The sequence below is a fragment of the Anas platyrhynchos genome, chromosome 6 (genome assembly GCF_047663525.1).
Source record: "Anas platyrhynchos isolate ZD024472 breed Pekin duck chromosome 6, IASCAAS_PekinDuck_T2T, whole genome shotgun sequence".
NCBI lineage: Eukaryota > Metazoa > Chordata > Aves > Anseriformes > Anatidae > Anas > Anas platyrhynchos.
Window position 1 is genome coordinate 34,275,546 of NC_092592.1, and position 23,772 is coordinate 34,299,317.

The following is a 23,772-nucleotide window of genomic DNA, read 5'->3' on the forward strand; positions in this document are numbered from 1 at the left end:
CTGAGGCAAACAGAGAAAATCTTTTTTTATTTAAAGACAGGTTTCTTCCTTGCATGTAAGCTCATGTGATGTATTCTGCTTTAGCAAAGAACATTAACGCTTGACTCTTGATTTAAACACTTACCGTATAGGGTTAGGAGGCGGTGGAGGAGGAAGAGGAGGAGGCGGAGGTGGGGGAGGAGGAGGGGGAGGATTTTCAGACTGGTGTACTCGTTTTTGAAGTTCATCAACTGTGCAAGAGAAATGAAAAAAGACTAAGAGTCAGTTCTCTGATTCTCACATCTGCTCTAAAAGTGATTCTGATGTCTTACACGAAAAAAAAAAAAAAAAAAAGCTACTAATTAACCAACAAAATAAACTACTCAATTGCCAGGAAGTCCAATTTTGGGTAACATATTTTCTAAGACAGCTGAGAGAACTCATAGACCTGCCTAGACATATTCTTAAATTTAGCTAATGTAAAGCTCCAACACAAAACAACAAGCAACACTGCCAACAAGCTTAAAAGATAATACTGCTCTTAAGGATATGTTTCAGAAAAGCATGGTTATACGCGTAGTCTTATCTAAGGATAGGGATTTTGGCCTCCTCTGACAGGGGTTCAGATGCTTTCCTCACCAGCTATCATAAACTAGCACCTGCTCAGCCCTTGAGCTGAATAAAGGCAAATCAAAATAAAAAATAGGCCTTCCTTATAGTGAGACACACACACAAGTGCCCCTTTTAAAAAGCAGTTTTAAAAACAAAGCAATAAATAAATAATTTTTCTCATTCCATTTTACTAATTTTTAAAACTAGGAAAGAGGATACATCTTGGATGAATATGAACGATTCTTTCATGTAGAAACCCATTCAGATGCACGTATCCAGCTGTAAGACTGGGGGCAGGCTAAGAACAATATTTTTATACCTTACAGAACTTCACAAGGTTATTCTTTCACATGCATTTTACACATGACTGTTCTGTGGTTGAAGGCAACTGCTGAACCTCTCATGTGAAGCACACGTCTGGATCCCAGCTACAGAAGCTGTTGCTTCTTGTGTCTCAAACACAACTTGTAATTCTGTTAGACATGTACCACGTACACACCCTATCGTAGTTTTAAAATGGAAGTTCCTACATGATTTTACCTGTATGCTTTAGGTCTCTTGCTTTTTCTTCAGAGCTCTGACACTTAAGCTCTAGCTCCTTTTTATCTTCTTCTAGAAGTTCTAGCTGCTGTTTAAGACGACTGATCTCCTTATGCAGTGCTTGATTTTCCAGCTGCTCTTCCAGTTCTTTGATCTACAATTAGCAAACAATAGCATTAATTACAAAAAAAAAGTGGGTTTTGTCCTTCCTTTTAACAAATTAGGCACAGTTATTCCTGAGAACATGATGTTACAGTATAGGAATGAACTACAACTTCTGGACAGAGGACAAATTTTGAATAAGAGCTAGACAGATTTTTCTGAGAAATGTCAGAATTTTCTATTCTAACCCTAAATTCTCTTATCTCCTTCTTAAAATACTTCTTCTAGACCAAAGTACTTCAGCTGTAAGTCTTTCCCTTTTTCTTTTTAAGGAGTTTTTAACACATTAATTTTGTTTCTGACTATTTCTTCATTTGAAGCATGAGAATATTACCACTTATGTTCGAGAATATTGCCTCTTGTGTTCTCTGACTGACTGCTTCCACTGATAGCTTGGCTATTTAAACTCCCTTGTCTCAATTCACGCAGATGTCAATGGGTAAAGCATAGAACATCAGCATCAGAGGCAGCAATAATTCCCCAAACTCCTTAAATATATATAATTTGCTCTAGACATCAAGGAGCCAAAGATACAGAGGTTTCCTATAAACAAGCAACTATTCTTCCAAAATACCCATTCAGAAGCATATGAGATTACACAGTCTTAATACTACTGTATTCCTAAAAGCCCAGGAATGGTGTACCTCTTCCTAGCACTCCATTACCAGAGATTTAAGAACAGACCTCACAGCTAAGTGAAAACTCAATTTCAGTCTTTTGGTGAAGCAATGACGATTTATCCCAGTTAAAGACTGATCTAGGCATCCAGTTTCAAAGATTATTTTCATTTAGATCTTATCATGACATCCTGCAGCCTTTACCTAGCTTTTCTCTGTTCCAATGTCTGGCTGTTCCATGCAATGCATTTCCTTAGCAAGAGACCAGACTGCTAATGTGAACTGCCTACCTATGATTAGTTTACATCACCTGTCCTGTCACCTCTTCTCCACTTCACTTAATGCTTATAATTAAGCTTTTGCTTTACAAGCATCCAGAATAAAATACTTCCCAAAACCAGAGCCTTCCAGCTGGAAAACCTTCAGTTGTTATACTCATGTCTTACTAGTGACCCAGAAGGAGGGAATCACAATCTTCTCTGAAGTTTAATTTTTAGACTGTAAACTCTTCCAGGGGTCAAAATCACAAATAATTCCTAACCACAAATCCATGACAATTCATAGCAGTCCTTAAATTCAGAAGGCTGTCAAAGATTTCTGCATTAGATGAAAAGTAACCTAGTTTTACCTTTTGTTGGTGTTGAAGTCTCTCTTCCTCTAATGTATGGGTTAGCTTAGCATTGTCATCCAAAGCCTTCAAAAGCTGCTGATCAGGAGCAGCATTTTGCAGAAGCAGCTGACTTTGTCTTTTCATCTTGTTTTGTTCAATAAACATCTGCCAAAACAAAACCCACCCCCAAACAAAAACAATAGTTAGGCAAAGTCTGAAGCTATCTTTGGGGGGAAAAAAGGCAGCTGGAAAGAAAGCGAAGAAGTTAATGCTGTATTAATATAGTATGGGTGGAAAGGAAGATGGTGAGAAGAAAGGGGAAAAGGAGTCTGAGAATAAAATTTACATGAGCTGATCTCACATGGAAAGGAATCAGAACAACGCACTGCAACACCTCTATTACTTCCACGCTGGCAGCGTAAATAATTTAAATACATGTCTGAATTTTGTTTCCTGGAAACGTGAATAATCCTACTCTGGAGCTCTGGAAAGATTAAAAAAACAGCTTGTGAATTCAGAGACATCTCCTCACACACATCTGCAAGCCTTGGCATAAAGCCCTCTTACTGTACTGTTACCTGGGTATGTGAATGATGATGTGCCTTTAGGAAATGAATTTCAGTCCATATTCGTGTAATCGTTGTATAGACTCACCCTTGGAAAAGGCATTTCAGATCAATTTCAGCCTTCTATTTCTGATGCTTGTGCTCTTTTCTCTTTACTGGTTATATTTTTGATGCAGGGAATGGATACATTAGGAAAAAAAAAATCCAACAGTCTAGAAGCATGATGCTGACACGAATATCACACCTCTCTCTAGGCTTCACCTGAGAGGTGCAGAGGCTATCAGCATGTGCAGTTTCCTTGAGATCTGCTTCTTTCAGTACGCTTGGGAACTTGGAGAAAATAAAACAAAACAAGTTTCCTGACCCAAAAATTACTCAGTGAATTTATTCTGCATCCTGCTGTCTCTCAGGTAGACGGGTGCCCGCCAAGCAACACGAGCTTCCACAGGGCCCTGTTCCTGTTGTTACAGCAGAAGGTGCTGACGTTTCAGATGAGCATGCACAGGCCAGCAAAGCGTGCCACTTCTGGCAGGAGAACAGAGAACAGCCAGAGACTCCCTCAGACTGTTGAAGCACTGTTCTAAAATAAAATATTAGACACACAAAAGTTCCATGAGAGTTTTTCTAGAAAGCAGCTTGCTTTCTAGCAGTACAGCACGAGAAGCCCCCTGCCTGTGCTGAACTCACAACGTATCCTGCTTGACCCTGCATGCCAAGAAGAGTCAAGTGATGTTGACTCAATTGATGTCTATATACGAATAAAACCAATAGTGAACACTCATTGGCAAAGCAGTGCCATGAGGGAAGTAATAAGAACTGGAAGTAATCAGTGAAAAGGAAACAGTGAACACCTCCAGAGATGGGAACCCCCCCAGCTTCCCTAGGCAGCCCCATTCCAATGCCCGACCACCATCTCTGTGAAGAAATTCTTCCTGATGTCCAACCTTAACCTCCCTTAGTGCAACCTGAGACCATTTCCTTGTGTCCTATCAGTTGTCACCTGAGAAAGAGACTGACACCTTCCAGGTAACAATAGCATCTCCCTTCAGCGTCCTCTGCTCCAGACTATATAACCCCAATTTCTTCAGTTACCCTCCTAAATCCTGTTTTCTAATCCCCACTAAAGAGCTCAATGCTGTATCAAAGCCTCCTGTCACCTCTTAAATCAGTCAAAAAGTTATTTAACTCTGAAAGAAACAACTTCTCTCTATAAGCCACCTTTGTACAAGCTGGACAGTTTATCTACACTGACCTTTCAAAGCAACGTGAAAATCTGTGTTTTATTCATTTTATTTCTTTATTTTGACATGGAGAAGTATTTTGAGGCCTTAATTCCAGATTTTTTCCCCATGTTTCTGTCACTAAGACCAGCAGAACATGGATGCTCCAGCTGGAAGGAGCTGAAACCTACCAAAACAAAAGGAAATCACACATAATGACTTCAGCAGATACTTCACCAAGTGTAGAAAACACACACTCACTTCGTTACATGCTTTTCTAGAAGGAAATGTAGGAAGTTCTCTTGAAGAACTACATGAAACCATTTCATTTGGAAGTTTTCACGAGTCCTGCATTTTTCAATCACTTCAAAGTTTCTTTCGTGATATGGTGAATATGTCCCTGCTTACAATAAATGTGAAAGGGTCTTCACCACCAAAAAAAATCCCAAATACCTTTTAACTTAATTTTGCAATCAGATATGTGGGAACCAATCTCCAGTGGGAAGTCCCACCCATTCCAGGAGCTACTTACACACCTGTAACTTGAAGTACCAGCATATTCTAAATGGAAAGGACAAAACAGACAAGATCATAAGGGCAGATAAAGCAGACAGAGAGCTGGTGATGAGTCAATCATAAGTTTTTGAGATGTTGCTCTGTGTGTTTGACACGGGACAAAAAAAGACACTTAGAAGTGATTCTAATTCAAAATTACAGCAGTCACTTCTTGCTTCAGCAGTCACAACCCTGAATATTAATTAAAGCAACTGCTGAAAGGGCAAAAAAAGCTACTAACAGGATTATTTAGACCAGGTGGAATTTAACCAATTGATGGATTCGTTCCGACCCTGGCACCTGCTAGACAATGACCTGCTGAGTATCCCAAACAAGGCGAGAATCGTCAGTCGGTGCTGGGGGAATCTACTGAAACCATGACTGCGACTAAAGGCAGCTCACAAAGGACTTACACCTATCCTCTTCTTTTTAAAAACCTCCAAGGGTTGCACAAACCAGCTGCACATCTCTTCCCGAGCTCACAAACGGAAGCTCTGAAGTGCAGAAAATCTGGGACTTGGCTACGTTCCATCGGCGGGGTTTGCACAAAAAAAAACGGGGGAGGGAGAAAGAGAGGGGGGATGAAATCCTGAAAATAATAAAAGCTCTTCCCTTGACCTCAATGAGGCCACACCTCGTTCTCAGAGCCCTGCTCTAACCGTTACCCACACAACGTTTGCTGCAGCTGGTTTTTGTTTACAGCAGAGTTACCAAAGGAATTCTTCCTCATTAAGAAAAGTTAGAAAGCAACTCTGCTGGTGTCAAGTCCCTGGGAACCGTGATCCTCGTTCAAGTAATGTTCAGAGTACAACTGGATGCTGTCCAACTACCACTTCTCCCAGGAGCAAAATGAGGCCAAAGGGAATGCTACAATATCCATATGTTGCTACATTCCTACAAATCATTTGAGTACTCACTGTATATTTTTGGCTTAGCTCCAGCTTGAAAGAGAAGAATAATGTCCAAATACCTCAGCACTGCTATAATAATGTAATCATGGGCAGCACAAAGTGAAAGAAAAATCAACAGGAAACATTATCAGCTATAAATACAGTACCAATAGAATCATACAGTCATTTAGGTTGGAAAAGACCTCTAGGATCATCTGGTCCAACCTTTAACCTAGCACTGCCAAGATAGGTATGACTCAAAGGCAGAGTCAAACTTTGGAAGCCTCAAATAGGAAAGAGAACAAAATCAGACAACTGACCAGCTGGTCCTCATGTCAAATCCCTGGTAGCACTGCTCCATCCCCTGGTGAGGAATCAACAAATCATCCTTGTGGAGTGGTAGAGCTCCTGTTTACACGTGCCATAATTTACAGCAGCCAATGTCTTTTGCAATATGGATACCCTGGAGCCTTATATTCTTGTGTCCAGAAGTGAAGTAAGTCCCCAAGAGAGGAAGGCTCGAGGCATTTGTATCTCCCCAGAGGAAAAGGCTGTTTGCAGGATTTTGTGTGATGTGGGAGAAAGAGCGATTGGCAGATTATGGCTTGACAGGGCACGACGTGGCTCTAAATTCAGGAGGTACTCTGGTTCAAAATGTAATTCCACGTGTGGATTTTAGTTCATTGGCTAATCAGGAAAAAACACATACACAGACACTTCAACGCCGTGACTACTTAACGGTGCTGTATTATGAAGGACATCTGGGCCTGTAAGCTTCACTATATATGAATTTTACAGCAGGAAACAATGGCTAGTGTTTTTTGATGGAAGAGCTGAGAAACAGACAAATTTCATTAGAACACGTTAAGAAACTCAACCACAGTTTGGACATTGACCTTGAAATGCTCTCTCAGCACTCAGACTCAATGCTGCGTATCAGGCAATGACATTTGCCCAGGAGGAGCTACAAAGCCTTTGTGTTTTTGTGGGTTCATAGGTTTCTAAGTGCTACTCAGGAGAAAAGCTCCACCAAATAAATGGGTTCTATAGTTGGGTTACCATCCAAAAAACTTGCTTCAGCACATGCTTAGCTTTCAGTGCATGTGGCGTTACTCTGATCTGAAAGTTGTGTATCTGGTGCTTATATTCTTGCCTCAGATCTGCTTCTATAGAGAGTAACTATCACGAGACATCAGACAACGACAAGACTGCTCCAACAGCTAACAAAAACAACATGACGTATGGGAAACCACAGCGGTGCATTTCTAGCAATGTGCTGTGACCTTCACAGACCGGGATTTTCACTAAAGACTAACTCTAGATTTTCAAACTGTCACAGAAAACTGACCAACTTGATCATGAAACAGGACACAGGTCTAAGCAATGTGCAGTAATCAGCAGCCAACAGTCACTCTTCTCTTTCCAGATGATGTACAATAGTTTTTGTTAAGACCCGCATCAATGCAAGACAGCATCCTCGAGTTTTCTGGCTGAAGAGATCTGATTTACCCAATGCAGGAACTGGAGTAGGTGAGTTAACCCTATTTGTTGCCCAACAGTTGCTTTTCACCAAAGAGGTGTTTGGATCACGTATTTTAAGTGTGAGAAGACAATCCTCATCAGCACCGTGACTTCCTTGAAAACACAGTATTACTGCAGAGCCTGCTCCATAGGAGAGGGTTTGTCAATCTACAACACTCTTGCATTATTCACTTATGAGCTATAACTGCCCAAGGCTCAAAATAAAGGAACGAAAACAAAAAGAGATTCTCTTTTCATACTTACGTTACTTATTTATCATCTTCTAATCTCCCATAGTTAACAGTTTTCTTTTTGCCATGGTAGAAGTACAGAAATACATGCTATAAGGCTCACAGTCCTACAGCATTTAGACACCATCTAATATACTCAGAAATAGATCACACACCACATGAAAGAGGAGGAAACCTCTTCACTTTTTTCCCCGATAGAGTAAGTGCCTGAACAGACACACGCACACAAAGAGAAAGACCAAAGAGAGAGTTTCCTAGAGCGTACATCTGTTACCATTTCACAAGCCTGTTCTTGGGAAAAAGCTTGATGAAACGTATTAGTGTTGCATCACGCTTCAAAAGTGGTAGCATTCAAGCTTAGGAGACTTCAAGTACTAACCACTTACCATGTCTCTCTAATTATTATTTCCAGTTCAATCAGTTGGACTGCAAATTAATTACGTTCAGCCACCAGTTTCTGTCCAGCTATTCTTGGTGATGCACAGAGCTCACTACTTGTAAGCACAGACTTGCTCTATGAGTGCTGGGTTTGCTGTATGCCCTCACAGATGTAGCACGTTAATGCAGAAGTCCTCACAAATTAACCCCTAAGGTCACAAATGCATCTAATGAAGAGTTCTTTGAGAGCTCATGTCTAGCACAAGTCATTGAGACAACAAAATTCATAGCACACAACCCCATGAGCAGTGCAGACATCTGTGAAGAAGGACAGTAATTTTTCCTATAAAATAACAGCCACCTTTTATCATCAACATGGGAAGATTCAGTCCCAGTAATATGTCAGCTGTGAACTGGCACAGGTAAGGGATAGGGACATTTTGAGGTAAGCAACTGAAATGCAAAGATGTTATTGTGTTATAGATACGTACAAACACAGACATAGGCATAGTCTACTTTTTGCATGCATCCCTAAGTGCTGAGAGTTGCAGGGAAGTCAGGGGGACGGTGGAACGATGCACGTTACGGACTCACTTCCATTTTCCACCCATCTGGATGACAGCTCCTTTGCATGCAACCTCTCAACCCGCAAAATATTTCACAGATAACCATAAACACTTGGGAAGCCCTTCATTTCTTCCAGGTTGTGTGATTTGAAAAAAGCCTGTGCTAGTCACAGAAGTGAGAGGAACCCTAAAATGTCATCTAACAGCTCAACACTCCATTTCTGTTCATCCAAAATTCAGGGAACAGAAAACAGGGGCTCACCACTAACTTTGAGAGCACACTGCCTCTTCTCGGGTAGGTTTCCAGAGTAATTTTAGGTGCAGGGGTTGTCCCCATGCCAGCACACACGACAGTAATAAACTGTTCACTTTACAAAATATTGTTGCAAGGCAGGTTGTATGCTTAATAAACCATTTATGCCAGATTATTTTGTTAAACTCCTGGGATTTTCACATCGCTAAGACTTTCAATTTACATCTTGCACTGTGTTCCACCCCTTTTGGCTTGCTTTGGCTGAATGTATTGTATTTTGCTCATCTTTGTGGAAGAGTGCTTTTCAGGGCTAGCCTCTATATTATTGCGATGGCCTTCAAGATACTCTCTGCCTTCCTTTGTTTGCTTATAAACTGCTCTACAAAGAGCTGAGAGATCTTAAAGTGTCTCTTAAAACATGACACTAGAATTCTAGTTAAGCTTGCCAAGATTCCTGTGTTAACAACCCTGTTTTATTCAGGTAGGTACAGATTTTTCCATGCCCCCGCCCCTTACACACTCTATTTATTTAGTTCTTTTATGCAGATTCCTGTACCTTTCACAATGGATTGTGACTCACTTCAAACCCTCTTTCTTTTTCCTTCCCCCTCTCCACACCACGGCTGACAATATTTACTCAGTTTCTTTAGAACCTCTAAAGAGCACGAATTCTAATGTTTGAAGTTGGATCATTTTTGATTAATTAAATATATATTATGGTGGTGCCAGCAGCATGACTATAATTAAGGCTGTATTTGATTTTTTTTTTTTAATCAAAAGCTCTGATTTTCAAGTGTTCTCTCACTCCCATGTGCACTTGCTCCCTCTCTCTCCCTGTCTTTCCCCCCCGCCTGCACTTGCTCCTGCACACGCTCACCTCCTGTTCTCTCTCACACCTGCACTCCCAATTGCTCACATCCTGGGGCAAATCCTCACCTCCTGCAGAAGCACAGGATGGAAAAGGCACCACTTGGAAATGCCTGAGCCAGCCACTCGCGTGGGCTCCTCCAGCTGCAGCCCAGGAGGTCACAGTGAGGAGCAGGGGGCTGATCTGAACCCATGGCCAACGTCCCTGGCAGGAAAGGCTTCAGATGCCTGAGCCCTGAAAAAGTCAACGTGCCCCCCACCAAACAAGACCGCCTGTAGGCATTAAGTCCATATTTAGGCTGTTGGAGATACCCTGAACTAATGCACCATGCTAAAATGTGCTATTCTACAGACTACACCACAGCAGTCCCATGGCACGTGCACTGCTCAGGGGTTGGTTCCTTACTCAAAGCACTCCAGGTAACTTAAGCACAAAGCACCCAGCACAGGGTGTTCCCTTTGCTCAAAGTCCTCCCAACAAAGTCCCAACAAACCACACAACTCACGCAAAAATCCAGCGGGATTTTGTGTTTCAAAGGAACATTTTATAGGGACAGAGAAAACAGAAGGCCAGGGAAAGCCTTGCACTGGGAAGCCAGGCCAACGATCACAGATTTTTAAAGTAATTTAAAACATTGCCATTTCCCCAAACACAATGGAGCAGCTGCATTGTAGTCACACACTCCTGTATTAAAATAATAATAATAATCCATAAATCTTTCTGAATTGCATGACACAAAAGGAAAAGAGGTACACAAAGGAAAGACTACTGCAGGCCTGAAGCTCACTGTCCTATCAGCCTCCGGAAGGACTTCAAAGAATGAAAAGCCGCAGCCAAAGCACTACACTGTCAGTCTGCCACAACAGCAGCCCATATTTTCATATTTCATTTATGAATATTTCCACATCCATAAATAATGACACACACACACAAGAAAAGAGATGCACTTGTTCATAAATAACCGGGATTTCTTTGACATTGTACTTGACAGTTTGCCTGTTGGTTTGTTATTCAAATACTAAAAATACCTTAAATATTCTCCTTCAAAACATGTAGCTGTCTGAATATTGTAGTTATGAATCTGAACAAAAGCATCATTCTGGGCCCAGAGTATCAGATAATAATCTTTTCTGACCTGAAAACCAGATTAACTATGCAATTATAAATTACTCTTTTCTGAGAGATGTAAGACCTTTACATACAATCTTCTACTGCCAGTTAATGAACAGAAGCACGTCATTGTTCCCCACTTCCTTACTAAGAAAAAGCAAAGCAGCAGTAAGAGATGTAAAATAGATATTGTAATAATGCAGGCTAAATGAATATGCTTAATTCCTACAAATTTATTTTCTGAAAATAGCAGTTCTGCAGGCACCACAGCCAACAAAAACTGCTAAAAAAAATGAATGCCTGCACAGACCGATAAGTCTTGAAAGAAAACCCAAATGAACATTTAAACAAAAAAACATTTTGTCTAAAAACCTTTAGTTGCTAATAAACACGTCTACCTTAAATACTGTTACTGAAATTTGCAGGTCTCATTGTTATTTCTGAAAAGAAAAAAAAACAAAACACCACAGTGAACCTTTGACCAAAATCTAAATGCCCCAATACCACTGAAGCTATGGCCAAGGGTGGTGTCCAGCTCTGCACAGATGAATTTGGGCTTCTCCCAGAGCTCTGTAAAAGTGGGGTCTGGAAGAGACTGTACATACAGTCTCTGATTTCAGAAATCACTGCTTTTGAGTGATTTTTTTCTCGCATCAATTGACTCTAACAGTATTCTGCAAAGTCCACCTCCGCAGCCCAAATCAGAGTTAGAAGAATGTTTTAATAACTAGTAAATTATTTTCACTTCTACCATTTCTTATCCTCTTGGGAAGAAACATGTCAGCTGCTTGAGCTTTGCCTGAAGTACATTTTCAACACGTGCCAGATACTGACAATAGGCAGGAGACAGCAGGTATGGGTTTCCTGGAGGGTCGACACGGTGACCTTACAAAGGGGTGAACAGGGAAGAGCTGCAATAGGTGGAACGAGGAGAGAGAGAAGCAGTACCCTTGGCTCAGCTGCATGAAGTTCTTCAACCTCTGTACATGGCACAGTCAAAGAGCACACATGTGACTGAGAGCGAGCGAGCACAAGCAACATCTGGTTGACTTCCTCACCCCTCGCTTCCAGATTTTTGAATTTGAATACAGTTTATCTCAAACCCACAAAATGTTTTGTTTAAAATGTTGCTATATTATTCTGTTCATACCCAAAGAAATCAAATAGCCAGCACAACACACGGAACACAATAAGCACTTTCAGTGTTTTCTGTAGAGTTTTCTAGAGAATTTCTAGAGAATGCAGCTAGATGTACAGGAGTAATCAAATAAATATCTTTTTGTGAAAGAGAGACTGGAAAAAAAAACGGCGGCAGCAAAAACAAAAAGCACAATAGCTCTCTACACAAAGTTGATTTCCTGAAGGCTAAATATCTCTTTACTGGCAGCCCTGGTTTCAAAATCTGAAATTATACATTTTCCTTATTTAAAATATTTCAGTAATGATTACCTATAATTTTGATGTATAATGACTTTCTTTAAAAACAGAGTTCCCTAAGAAGCAGTTACTTAGGAAATCCAACTTTTACTAAGGAAAATATTGTACACATGGCACAGGTTAGAAAAGCTTGAAAACATAACCCAAGTACAGAGCTCTCAAAATCCAAACTGCAAACTGAAAAAGCATGAGGAAGAAAAAACCGTACTTATAATTTTATTGGGCTTTGGTCTATCACCAGAATGAGAGAGTTTGGCAGCATTTTCTGAGGCAAACAGCATTGCCAGCTAGAATTCATCTGAGGAATTGCTAGCCGTTCCATAATGCTATCCAGCACCTCTTTTCCTCTTTGGGAGTTCATATCTTTTTTAGCATACAGAAGCACTGTTTGTGTTTTATTTTTGTTTGTTGTTGTGTTTTTGTGTTCTTTTATTTTTTCTTTCCACAACTAGAATGTTCTTTGCAAGAGGTTATTCAAAAAGCACATTTTAAATGAGTAGCCAAACTTGCATAAACCTCAACTAATACTGTATTTTGCATCTTTTTTTTTTTTTGTGAATTCACTTTTTTTTTTTCTCCAGGAAAAACAAAATGCTTTAAATTGTACCAGTAGAAAGGCAGCTAATCTTTCCCAGACCCAATCACTACATCTATCACACTGAAATGTTGTAGCTGATTAAGCCCATAAGAAACTTTTAAAAAAGACAGAGGTAAGAGTACATGGATAATTCTGTAAAGTTTTACAAATTCTGTTGAAATAGTAAATCCATTTCACAGATGATGTATGTTAGTTAAGTAGCACGTGGAAATTCAAAGCCATCATTTCTATGAGAGTGAGGAATTGAAATCAAGTCAACTACGTTGGTAGTAGGGTTTTGGCCAGAGATCCCTTTTACTTAATTGCTCACCTCTTGGGCAAATGACTCTGCTTTCTTCCGTAGGTTCTTTTCCAGTTCAAAGTTTACATGAAGCTCTTCATACTCCTCTACGGCCAGCACAGACACTGTTCACAAGAATGAAAGAAAATCAGGATTAGAAGCAGAACGGATAATAAACCATCAAATAAGAAAGTACTGCTGGATTTATCCAGATAGGCTGTTTTTCCCTAGTACCATGAATTCCTGAACAAAGATGTAACTTAGTTTTACATTTCTACATACAGTCCACAATATTTGTAATATTTGACCGTTTTGTTTTAAACCTCACTAAACATACACACTGCTTTATACCTGTGCATGCATGTGTCATGATCCCATGCACATCTGCACGTACAGGTATTTTAACACTTGAAAAATCTTTTGGAATGTTTTTTGCCTATAATAGGATATGATTTTCTTCCCCCCTTCTTACAAACCTTACAGCCTACATATTAACTACCACCATCTTAAAAAAATACAAGAATATTTATAGCTTACAATTGCAAAATGAGAATTAAACAATATATATATATTTTTTTCTGGTTAACTCTCACAGAATTGCTATTTCTCATCACTGCTCTTTGAGATGTGACAACTGGGCATCTAGAACAGTCAGAAAAGGGAACAGTTTCTCTGTCCTTTTTCTCCTTCACTTTTCCTACTCTTTCCTGTCTGGTTGCTCCAGGGTTGCTGCTTCTTATTAGTGAATAGACTAACATATAAAATATTTTCATCAGTATGGAGCAATAGTTATGAGCCAAGGATCAAGTTACTTGTTCCAGACAAGGAATAACTACAGGTAGAGGGAGCATCTTCTGGTGGAGCTCAAGCTCAAAGCTTCAGTAAGAGACACAAAGTACCACAGCTTGTATCTTGCCTCTTTGGGCAAAGGCAATCAAAGTCTCAAGAGAGCCTTGCTCAACCTACCGAGGTATGCCGGAGGCAACTGTATTTGCCTACATGGTTTGAGGAAGGTTTGACACATCCCTTTGCAAGAGATTTCAAGGGGCCTGAAGAGGAAAGCAGTGCCTGTATTTAAATTGTGCTCACAAAAGCATGCCTCATATGCGTGGCTAAAGCTAACTACAGGACACGCTCCCCCAAAATATCCCAAACACATCTCAGTCCAGGAGACCAAGCTTTGTTTACAAATTCTGTCTCACTGACCACTTGCACTTTCCTAGTAAGCTTTAGCTCTTCCTGGCCAAAGACTCGTTTCCAGAGTGATGCCACTGGATTTCTACCAGTATCTTACGTAAATTCCTTGCTTCTTTGGAAGCAAGTGTAACAATTTTTAAAGGTAAGTATAGTACATGGGATTTCAGAAAGTAGGATACATATCCTAGCCCATCTCAAAATGATATCTAAAAGAAACCACCACACTTACATTTAAGATAAATTCGCCAACTCTGACTGTATGTATCAATTACACAACTCCAAGACAGCACCACATAGAGTCAGAATACAGTAGGTATCAAAAAGACACTTTAGTAACTCATTTCAAGCATACAAAAAAATCTTGCTTTATGTTGCCAGCACATTAGGACCTAACCTTGTGTAACTCATCTTTTCTGGATAACAGGCAAACATAAAACAAGGAGCTGTTCTTTTTCAGAAAAAGAAAACATTTCAATCTTCTGGGAGAGCTATCCAACAGCAGCCTTGGTAGTTCCCTTTACCCAACAAATCTTTCAGGAATCCTTGGAAAAGTTTTGAGAGCTCTTTATTTTTCTCCCTGGGTAAGCAGGTAAAACACAAAGGAACGACTTGAAAATAAATCAGAACAATTTCAAACACTGGGAACGTGTCTGCACTATTCTGCTGTTTCTGCCACAGAGAAAAAGTCTTCCTATTCTCCCATTCAACCTGCTACTTATACTGGCACATTTTCCTGGAGCAGAGACAGTCTAGAACAGTCCATGTATTTACCCGGCATCTATAGCAATGAGACCAAGTGTCAGATCTGGACTACAGTCACTGTTCTGCAGCATGTTCTTTGAACTATAACATAGAAACTCTGACACATCCTTTGCAGAATATTCAAACGTTTAGAAAGCCTGCTAAGACCACACACCTCTGTTACATTTTTCCAACAGTTTTTGCTGCTTATTAACTTCTGTTGTCAAAACAGCCTTTTCTTCTTTCACTTTGTTTACCTAGAAAATAATAAAGAACAAATTAAAAATAAGACTTTTAATTAGTGGCACAAGGCATATAACACATTACACAATGCAAGCATTTCACTTTCAGTAATTTTGTTTCATAGGTTTGGCTTGATGTTAGGGTTTTCTGTGTTATAGCAAGAATTTTCACCCTAACTTAGATATTCCTATCACAGACAGCATTAAGAGGTTATGAACCAATCCTCCACGCAGCGCTCCCGTGGCCCATTTTCACAGCATGCACCAGCCACAACTACAAATGTAAAATCTTTTGAACTTTTCAGGATGAGGCACTATAGCACCTGGTTAAAAAGTTACTAGCTTGCCCTTGACTGCTTGCCTTTAATATAGACAGGCTGCTGGATTTTTTGTTGTATTTGTGTTTTGTTTTTTCCCTTCCCTGGGCTCTGTTCATTGTTCAGGAGCTGTCAGCTGTCTCTTTCTGAATGCAAGTGTTGCACAGACAGGAAGAACCACTAAGTCCTGATTTGCATCAGTACATGGCTTATCCAGTTTTCAAGAAGGAATGAAACTGCTGGCTCAAAAAGCCAATTTGCTGGTCTAATTGCCATGACAGGACACTGCCAATGGCTAAACTCAAGGATATGCTCAATGAAGTAGCAACAGTGATTAAACCGGGAGTTCTCCAAAAATATGTCTTGCATTTGGATAGGTTTAAGGGGGAAAAAATTGTACTGCGGGCTGATGGCTGAGAGGATGTCAGGAAGGGGAGATAATGAAAATACGGACATTAGTACAGATTATGAAGAATCATCTGCCAGCAACAGCAGCAGATTGGGCTCTGACATAGAAGGCCCCTTCTAGATGTGTGCCCTAAGTGGTACCTCATATGGGCAGGCTGGCAGGACTTTCGATTAGATAGTATTCAATTAACTTCACAACTGAGTGTTTTTAGCAAAATTAGATACAAAAAGTACCAACTACACGCTAACGTGGTCTCGCCTTCCATGGTACAATACATACTTCTTCAATTACTTCTACAAGTTTGCACCTCAGGTTTTCCAGTTCAATGGCTAAGGTCTTCTTTTCCTCATGAACAGATATGATTTGATCTCGCAGCTCTGCAGTTTGAGGAAGGAAATGAAAAATATATTTTTATTTTATTCTTGGAAGAAAACAACAAAAGAAACGTCAGAGCAGTGCAAGTACAAAACAACTGTATGCAAAGCATCAGATGCATTCAAGGTACATCCTTAATAATTTAGGAACTTCGCAGAAGTGTCAAGTAACAGATCTATCACTGGGCTCCAGTTTCAGATTTACTCTGTTGGGTAATGTGCCTTGTTCAGCACTGCCATCTTCATTTGCATTCTGAATGATTCATTTCGTGCTATAATGGGGCCGATCCTGTCACCATGGAGTGTCCTCAGCCCTACTCAGGAGACTGTCACATCACAGAGACTCTGGTAGTCAGGTAGCAGAAAGCAATTTTTAATAGGCGTCCTTTAAAACAAAATAATGTACTTCAGTTCTTTTGGGATCATGAGTTCTCGTCACAAGGGAAATAAACAAAACAACAGGCAGTTAATACTTGGGAGGTTTCCACTGAAGAAATTGTCCTGAACAGCTGCCAATTTTTAGTCTTTGTAACATGTGAACAGAGTCGGAATATAACCTTTACTGATGGAAGAGCTAATGCTTGTAATTTTCCCCTCAGAATTTTTGTTCCTTAATTATCAAAATATGAAATAAATTAAATTCACAATGCAATAAACCATTTGATTATAATCACTTCTTAACAGGAGATCAGTTTGCATACATAATATATCGAGGTTTAGGTTAACAGAAAAACACCACAAAATATAAATTTATTGATATATATTAGCTTTCAGTAAGTGCTCTCATTCCCCACCTGCTTCCAGTATTTCATAGCACTGCTGTTCTTTGAATACCAGCCACCAGTTAAGAAAATTGTTGCTAATCAATTGCATATGATGACAACAAACTGGATGTCATTTTGTTTGGTTTCAGATCTCCAAAATGTCAATTCCTCCTCCCAGCTCAGGAGCTTCAGATTTATCTTCCTCTCAATTAATGGCACAAACATTGTAAAGGAAAAAAAAAATCTTGTTTTCCCAGAAGATTCTTGAACCAAACCTTCCATTTCATGGATGTGTGCTTTCCAGTGAAATTAATGGAAAAAAAGATTCTGAAAATTATGGTAACTGGGTTAAGTCAGGTGCTACAGTACATATACCAACCTCAACATAGAGAGAAGGAAGCACATCCACACCAACTTGGGTAACACCTGAGAGCATCAAGGGGAGATTGAAAATGCCTCTTTCATCACACGTGATCTTACTCTTCGCAGGTAATCCAAGATGCTACCAGATTTTTCCCCTCAAGACTAACGCCATGCAGTTTGGCTTAGTCGTGGGGCAGAGCCTTGTTATTGCTTTTTGGTACATGTTGTCAGATCACTCTGCTACCATACACACACCCACTTCTCTCCAGGCACAGGAACAGAATATTTTTTCCTCTAGCAAATGGGATGCCAATGCTTTTAAAATACTCAGCACTTGTAGAAATAAGACCAGTAACATTTAATAACAGTGCCAGAGAAAGGAGCAGAAGTCAAGATTTCTAAATCCTTTACAACTCCTGCCACACTTTGTTCTCTAATGAATTCTTCAGCAAGGCACAGACCATATACAGCGGAGCATTTCTTCAAATATTTTTCTCATTTGGCCCTGCTTCCTAACAATGTTGTCCTTCGACCTGCAGCCAGAATCTCTGCCCTTTCTAACAGTATCCTTGATGTCTTTCTCCATTAAAAGACAGGAGGAACTCCATAATCTTATTTGAGATTCAGAGGGGTTGCATGATGTGGATCACACCATTCTCTGCCTCCTTTCCCACATGTGTAGTACATGTGAAAGGGTATACGACATCTTATTTCTTGGGTGTTCTGTGGGGTTTACTGTTTTAGTTTTTAAACATTTTTAAAATACTAGTTTTTTTGTTTGTTTGTTTGTTTTCTTTTTTTTTTCCCAGTGATACTTTGTACTGTTTCACTGAGGCTACAACATTCAAACAGACAACAATTAACAAGGTCAGGTTGAGTTCAAGACAGCTGTACTTGCACAGTGTTCACTACTGTAACTTATCAAAAAAATGATCATTTTTGCTTGTTTAAGCACAGTATTTAATCTCTCTGTATCAGAATGAAGAATGTGGGAATTCCCCTTTTCTGGACCCTGTGATATAGCAAAATATATACAAAATCACAGTAACTTCACTGTGGGGTTAGACTAGAAAGATAGGCAAATTTTATATTAACAAAAAGCCTATCAAAAAGAAACCAGAAATTTCTGCATATTGCACAGACTTCTCATAGCAGTGTACTTCCATGTTCCCAAGCTTTGGTGTTTTCCCTGGTACAACAGTCCCTTCTTAATTTGCTTGTTTGGCAGGAACTCTGGAATATGAACAAAGTTTGTGTATACAAAGGGACACAATGGCAGTATCAATGGAGAGTCCTGCTTTACAATCTTTGAACTAGTGACACTGCAATTGAAGTAAATACCAAGGTGACCTTGTCCTTCCACTTACCTTTCACTTCGTTAAGGACCTAAAGAAACGTTTCTTTTACCAACCCAGTAAAGTTGAGCTCTCTTGGATGTGTAGATCCCATTTTACTGTAACTTACTTAGCAGGACATCCATCCATCATATACCTTATGCACTATCACTCCAGGTCTACCATGTCCTTACAGCCCTCCCTGGAAACTCTGTGATGTCCACTCTGAGAAGCCTGACACAGAACCAGATATATTTCTAGTCCCAGGGCAATGCAGCCATCCTTCAGAGCACTCCTGCTCTGGTGCTGTAGGCTCAGCAACAACGCTTACCTTTTATTTGCTGTTGACAATGCACAGAATTGCATGATCCAGAGTTGGCTTCTGTGTCTGGGGCTGGATCTTCCTCATCAATGTTAATCTCTTCAGTGATAATTTCTGGGCCCAGTTTTGCCATATAAAGCATGCTAATTCTTTTCAAGGTCTTGTTTTCTTTGTTCAGCTGAAAGTTCAGAAGTGCAAACAGTAAGAAGCTAGTTAGTCTATCTTTATGCTGCCGTGCAAGGAGAAAAATAGCTTTTTTCACCCTTATTTGAAATTGCTAGCAAACAAAGAGCAAGACAAAGTGACATTATCTTAAATGTTCCATTCAACATTAAAATGGTCTAAAGATGGGAGACTTCCCCTCTTCCTCATCTGAAAAGGTTTGAATTCAACATGATACTTCAACTATGCCCTTCTTCCATCAGGGAAGACATATTCCTCTCTGGTACTTTTGACTATTAAGTACCCTGTGTAGATGTAAATCAAATCAACTATCAAGTTTATTTAATGCTGTGCTGCCTTTTTGATAGCTGCTTCAGCTCCAAACCCTTCAGCGTGTACCAGTATCAACAAGAGCCCGAACTGAATGACCTGAACAAAGGGACTGTGCTCCTGAAAGCTCGTCTGATTTTGCCAGCTGTATCAATTGCTCACAGAAAATCAGTTATTTTGCTTATGAACTACAACTAATACACACCACAATTACACTTCCAATGTGGACAAAATTACTGTAAAATTATTTCAGATTATTTTCTGTTCTCAGGAGTTACTACCGTAAAGTCAAGATATGTAAAACGAAAGCTATACCACACACCAATTCCTTCTGTGTCAGACCACAAGCCAGAAACCACTCTGGGGTGGATGCTGAAACACATGCCTGGTTGGTGGTTGATACAGAAGGGGTTTTACAATGCCACTCCATCTGGACCAAAGTGCCGGGAAAAACTGAACAATGGGGATTGCTGCAAATGTTCACTCTCTAAATTTCTTTCACTGCTCTGCATCTACATATAGACACCCCACATCTCAGCAGGCTCAGCATAATCTCAGGAGTGGCAAGGTGGATGTTGGGGTGTCTGGCCACCCACCGGCCAAGCATTATCTGCATTCAGCTCTAAGAATGAGGTTCAATTTTCCACTAATGACATACAACACATCCAGGTCAACGTGTACTTCAGAAGTCCAACTTTTGCATAGAAATAAAACACTTACTGAACAGTTAGGCTTACCCTGAACTCTTGCCTGAGCAATCATCTTTGATTCTTTCCTCAGGCCCCTAACTACAGGAGGTTCACACAAGAACTTCACCTCATTCCCAAAGAACAAAACCGAGCAAGTGGGCAGGGTGGTGTGGGGAACCTCACACGGTTTATGGCAACAAACAAATCCACTTTGGTGAAGCACCCCTAGGGGATAAAGCTAGTCTTGGAACTGCCCCTGGACCTCCATTACAGCAAAAGTGCAAAGAAGAAAAGTTACATGAATACATTCATTTTCTTACTTAGATGCTGATTGTCTATCTTACGAATTCTAATATAGTGTCATTATGCAAACAATTAAGTAAATACCTCCAGAAAGTACATTGCTAATGCATCTAAATTAAAGTGATTTCTTGCTGGTGTGATTTTTACCATATCTAAAGATGTACTTTGGGCAGGGGATGGGGAGTGGGGGGAGGGAGAAGGCAGTCAGCATTGCTAATGAAATTTGGTTCAAAATTGCTGTAATCCATTTTCTGATGAAGTGGCTCAGATGCATTTTACACAACCAAAAATATATAACACAGAGATAAAAACATTCTTTAATAATAATGCACTTCTGATGAGATGGAATATAGAAAATTACACACTTGCTAAATTCATCAGACTAGACGCAATCAACAGAGCAGCGGAGGTCACCTTTCCCCTGCCCTTGCTTTGCTTTCATAAACAATCACCTGAAATGTAATGCAGTGGTTGACTTTTTCCATTTGATTTAGACACTGAAATGCTCATTATTGTTTTATATCTCACACAGGACAGTTCTAAAACTTGTTTTCCATTTAACCTAAATGCATATAAAAACTAGATATCAACAAGATGGTCCATGACTTACTGCTTCAAAATAGAAACTAAATTTAAATGGGTGTTTTTCCCCCCCAAGGGCAGGAACTGTATTTTGCATCTCCCATATGGCTTGCAGTTTTTGCCACTTCAAAACAACTTCACAGATCTACAAGATTATGCAAAAACATACGTGGGACATGCACACAATATCAAGTTTTAACAACAACAAAAAAAGGAAATCAGATGAAACGGAATCACCGTAGTTCTCACCTTAGAAGCCAAAGCCTCGGCACTTTCACGGCACGTCTTCTCAATTTCAAGATGATTCTGAATACAGTTTACTTCCTCTATAACCATGTGAGAAACTAGGAGGAGAATTTAAACATTAGTCAGTGTTTTCCTGCATTTGACACATGCATCCCATGATCAGAAATATTACATCTTTTTCTGTTAACCTTCTATGTAAAAAATTCAAACACTGAAGTACGTACTTAGAACATCTGCACAGTTAGAAATTGCTTTGAACACTTCATATTTGGATGATTGCTTTAAGCAACTCTCTGAAACCATGCCTGCAACCTTAAGAGAGGGAACTGGAGAACTGAAGAAAAACTTAAGGAAGGAGAAGGCCAGCAGAAGCCTCCCTGACCATCTTCATTTCTATCACTAACAATTGAAAAATTGTAGTCCTAAACTGGGAAGTCCTAAGCTGTAGTTCTAAGTGGAGTCATATCATTAGGATTGTTCCTTAAGATTGCCATAGCAATTTCTCCTAAACATTTGGCATAGATACAACTTTAAAAATACTGATGTTCTGATCTTCAGAAACAGCAAGATTAACCCAGTTGTTACAAAGATATTATTCTCACCTTCCAGTCCTCAGGTTTAAACAGTACTTTAAACATCACCACAGTTGCTGAACACAAGGTAGAAGAAAAGCTGCAGGATGGACACACAGCACAGACCTAGGGCTTACTAGGAAATAGAGAAAGGAGTGACTGAAGCCTCTATACTTGTGATGCCTCATACAGCATGTGCTCCAAAAAAAATAATGAAATGACGAGCTCAGCCCTGCTCCTTCCCCTCTTTCTGCCCTATCAGCTTTGAAGCTGGCTGTAGTAGCTGGGGTACACCCTGATGGACACAATACTGATGGAAATTCAACACCACTCACACTGTATGACTTTTGACAAATTCAGATGACAACCCAAGCTCCATATTATTGTATAGCTGTAGTGTCTCAATTGCTTATCTATGGTCTCTTTGCATTTGAGTGTGCACTGAAGTGAGCACTGTGGTCTCACAACCTGTCTTCACCATCCTACAGGGCTGGGACATCCTCCAGGATTAGGACACCAACATGGACACATTCAGCCCTCAGTGAGAGCAGGCCAAGAGCCAGCTGTCTGCCTGCATCAGAAACACGAAGCTGTGCTCCCACACTAACTGCCCAGCTGGGAGAGCAAGAGAGAACCACAGTGGATACACGTCACTGTCAAAGATGTATAATAAACTTGACCATGAAGTTATAGAACAAAGCTTATTTAGTAACATAGGAGAACGATGCAAGTTAGAGGAATTTTAAAAGCACAAGTGCATTTTTGCTTGCAATTCTCCTCAACTTTCAGCAACATGCAGGTGTTTAACTAGTGTTGAAAGTCTTCTAAATGCAAAGCTTCAAGTTGTACAGGGGTTCTGAGGAAAAGCAGGAAATCAAATTTCCCATTTTGTAAGATAGCTGGACTCTAATTCTGCCAGGCACTTCATGGCAGGTTCCTTTCAGCCCGGTGCCAGAAGTTGAGTGAGCAGAAAGGACCATTCGCAGCTTACCACCTTGGAGCAGGAACAAGGCTGGCAGAGCACAGTGGGAATAAGGAGGACTTTCTCTAGTGTTTTCTTCCATTTTCATGGAGATAAAGTCTAAAAACTAACGACTTCATTCCACTGGATACTATGTGCCTTCTGCCATCTTCTAAGACTTTTGCCTAAAAACTGATCAGAGATGCTTACACCCCCTGATACCCGGCGATCACCTTAATTACTACAAAACGGGCATTTCGACTAGAAAAATGTAGGCTGTTGATAAAGCTTATTTATGCAGCATTATTGATACTTAGCCAACATTAACTAACGTTATAGTTGATGACACAGGAAGCCAGCAATACATGGGAATTTGCTGTCCAATCGGTAGCTGCATGCAAGAAGTAAGCTCATTAATATAGAAGCAGTTTTCATGGTGTTCCTTAAATTGTCTGATCCAACGGCCTGGGGCTCAAAAACCAGAGCTTCTCTCAAGTGCTGCCTGCTAACTCCCCTTTAGAGCAGGAAAAATAGTATAGCAGGAAGAACTGGTCCACAAAGCATATTTGCAAAGTCTTCTAAGAGCAGAACCACCCCACCTTTCTTCTTTTCATTTTCTTGTCTTTTCTTTTTTTTCCTGGCTTTAGAGAAGTTGCATGCTCCAAGCATGCCATACACGATGCTACATTTCATCTGGAAGAGGAGAAGCTTCAGGTAACACGTACACATCCTTATAGGTTCTGTTTTCATTCCACCTAGTTCTAGGATTTGGGGCAATGAAATGCTTCAGTTGGGATGAGGGACCAGCGGAGACACAGTGCTGCTCCCATTTCACAGACAGGAATCGAACG

The 23,772-nt window shown here is 40.1% G+C and overlaps 1 protein-coding gene across 4 annotated transcripts in view; it reads right to left on the minus strand.

The window, feature by feature from the left end:
- The window catches only part of SHTN1 (shootin 1), a 61,171-nt gene that overhangs the window by 18,113 nt on the left and 19,286 nt on the right, over window positions 1–23,772 (minus strand). For all 4 annotated transcript variants that reach the window (XM_072039833.1, XM_027460307.3, XM_072039832.1 and 1 more), the window contains 8 exons: window positions 21,392–21,486; window positions 19,086–19,254; window positions 16,199–16,296; window positions 15,127–15,208; window positions 13,044–13,138; window positions 2,539–2,685; window positions 1,132–1,285; window positions 125–230 (listed from right to left, as the gene is read on the minus strand). In XM_072039833.1, the coding sequence (XP_071895934.1) occupies window positions 125–230; window positions 1,132–1,285; window positions 2,539–2,685; window positions 13,044–13,138; window positions 15,127–15,208; window positions 16,199–16,296; window positions 19,086–19,254; window positions 21,392–21,478 (938 nt within the window). In that variant the 5' untranslated portion in view covers window positions 21,479–21,486. The remainder of the gene's footprint in view (window positions 1–124; window positions 231–1,131; window positions 1,286–2,538; window positions 2,686–13,043; window positions 13,139–15,126; window positions 15,209–16,198; window positions 16,297–19,085; window positions 19,255–21,391; window positions 21,487–23,772) is intronic.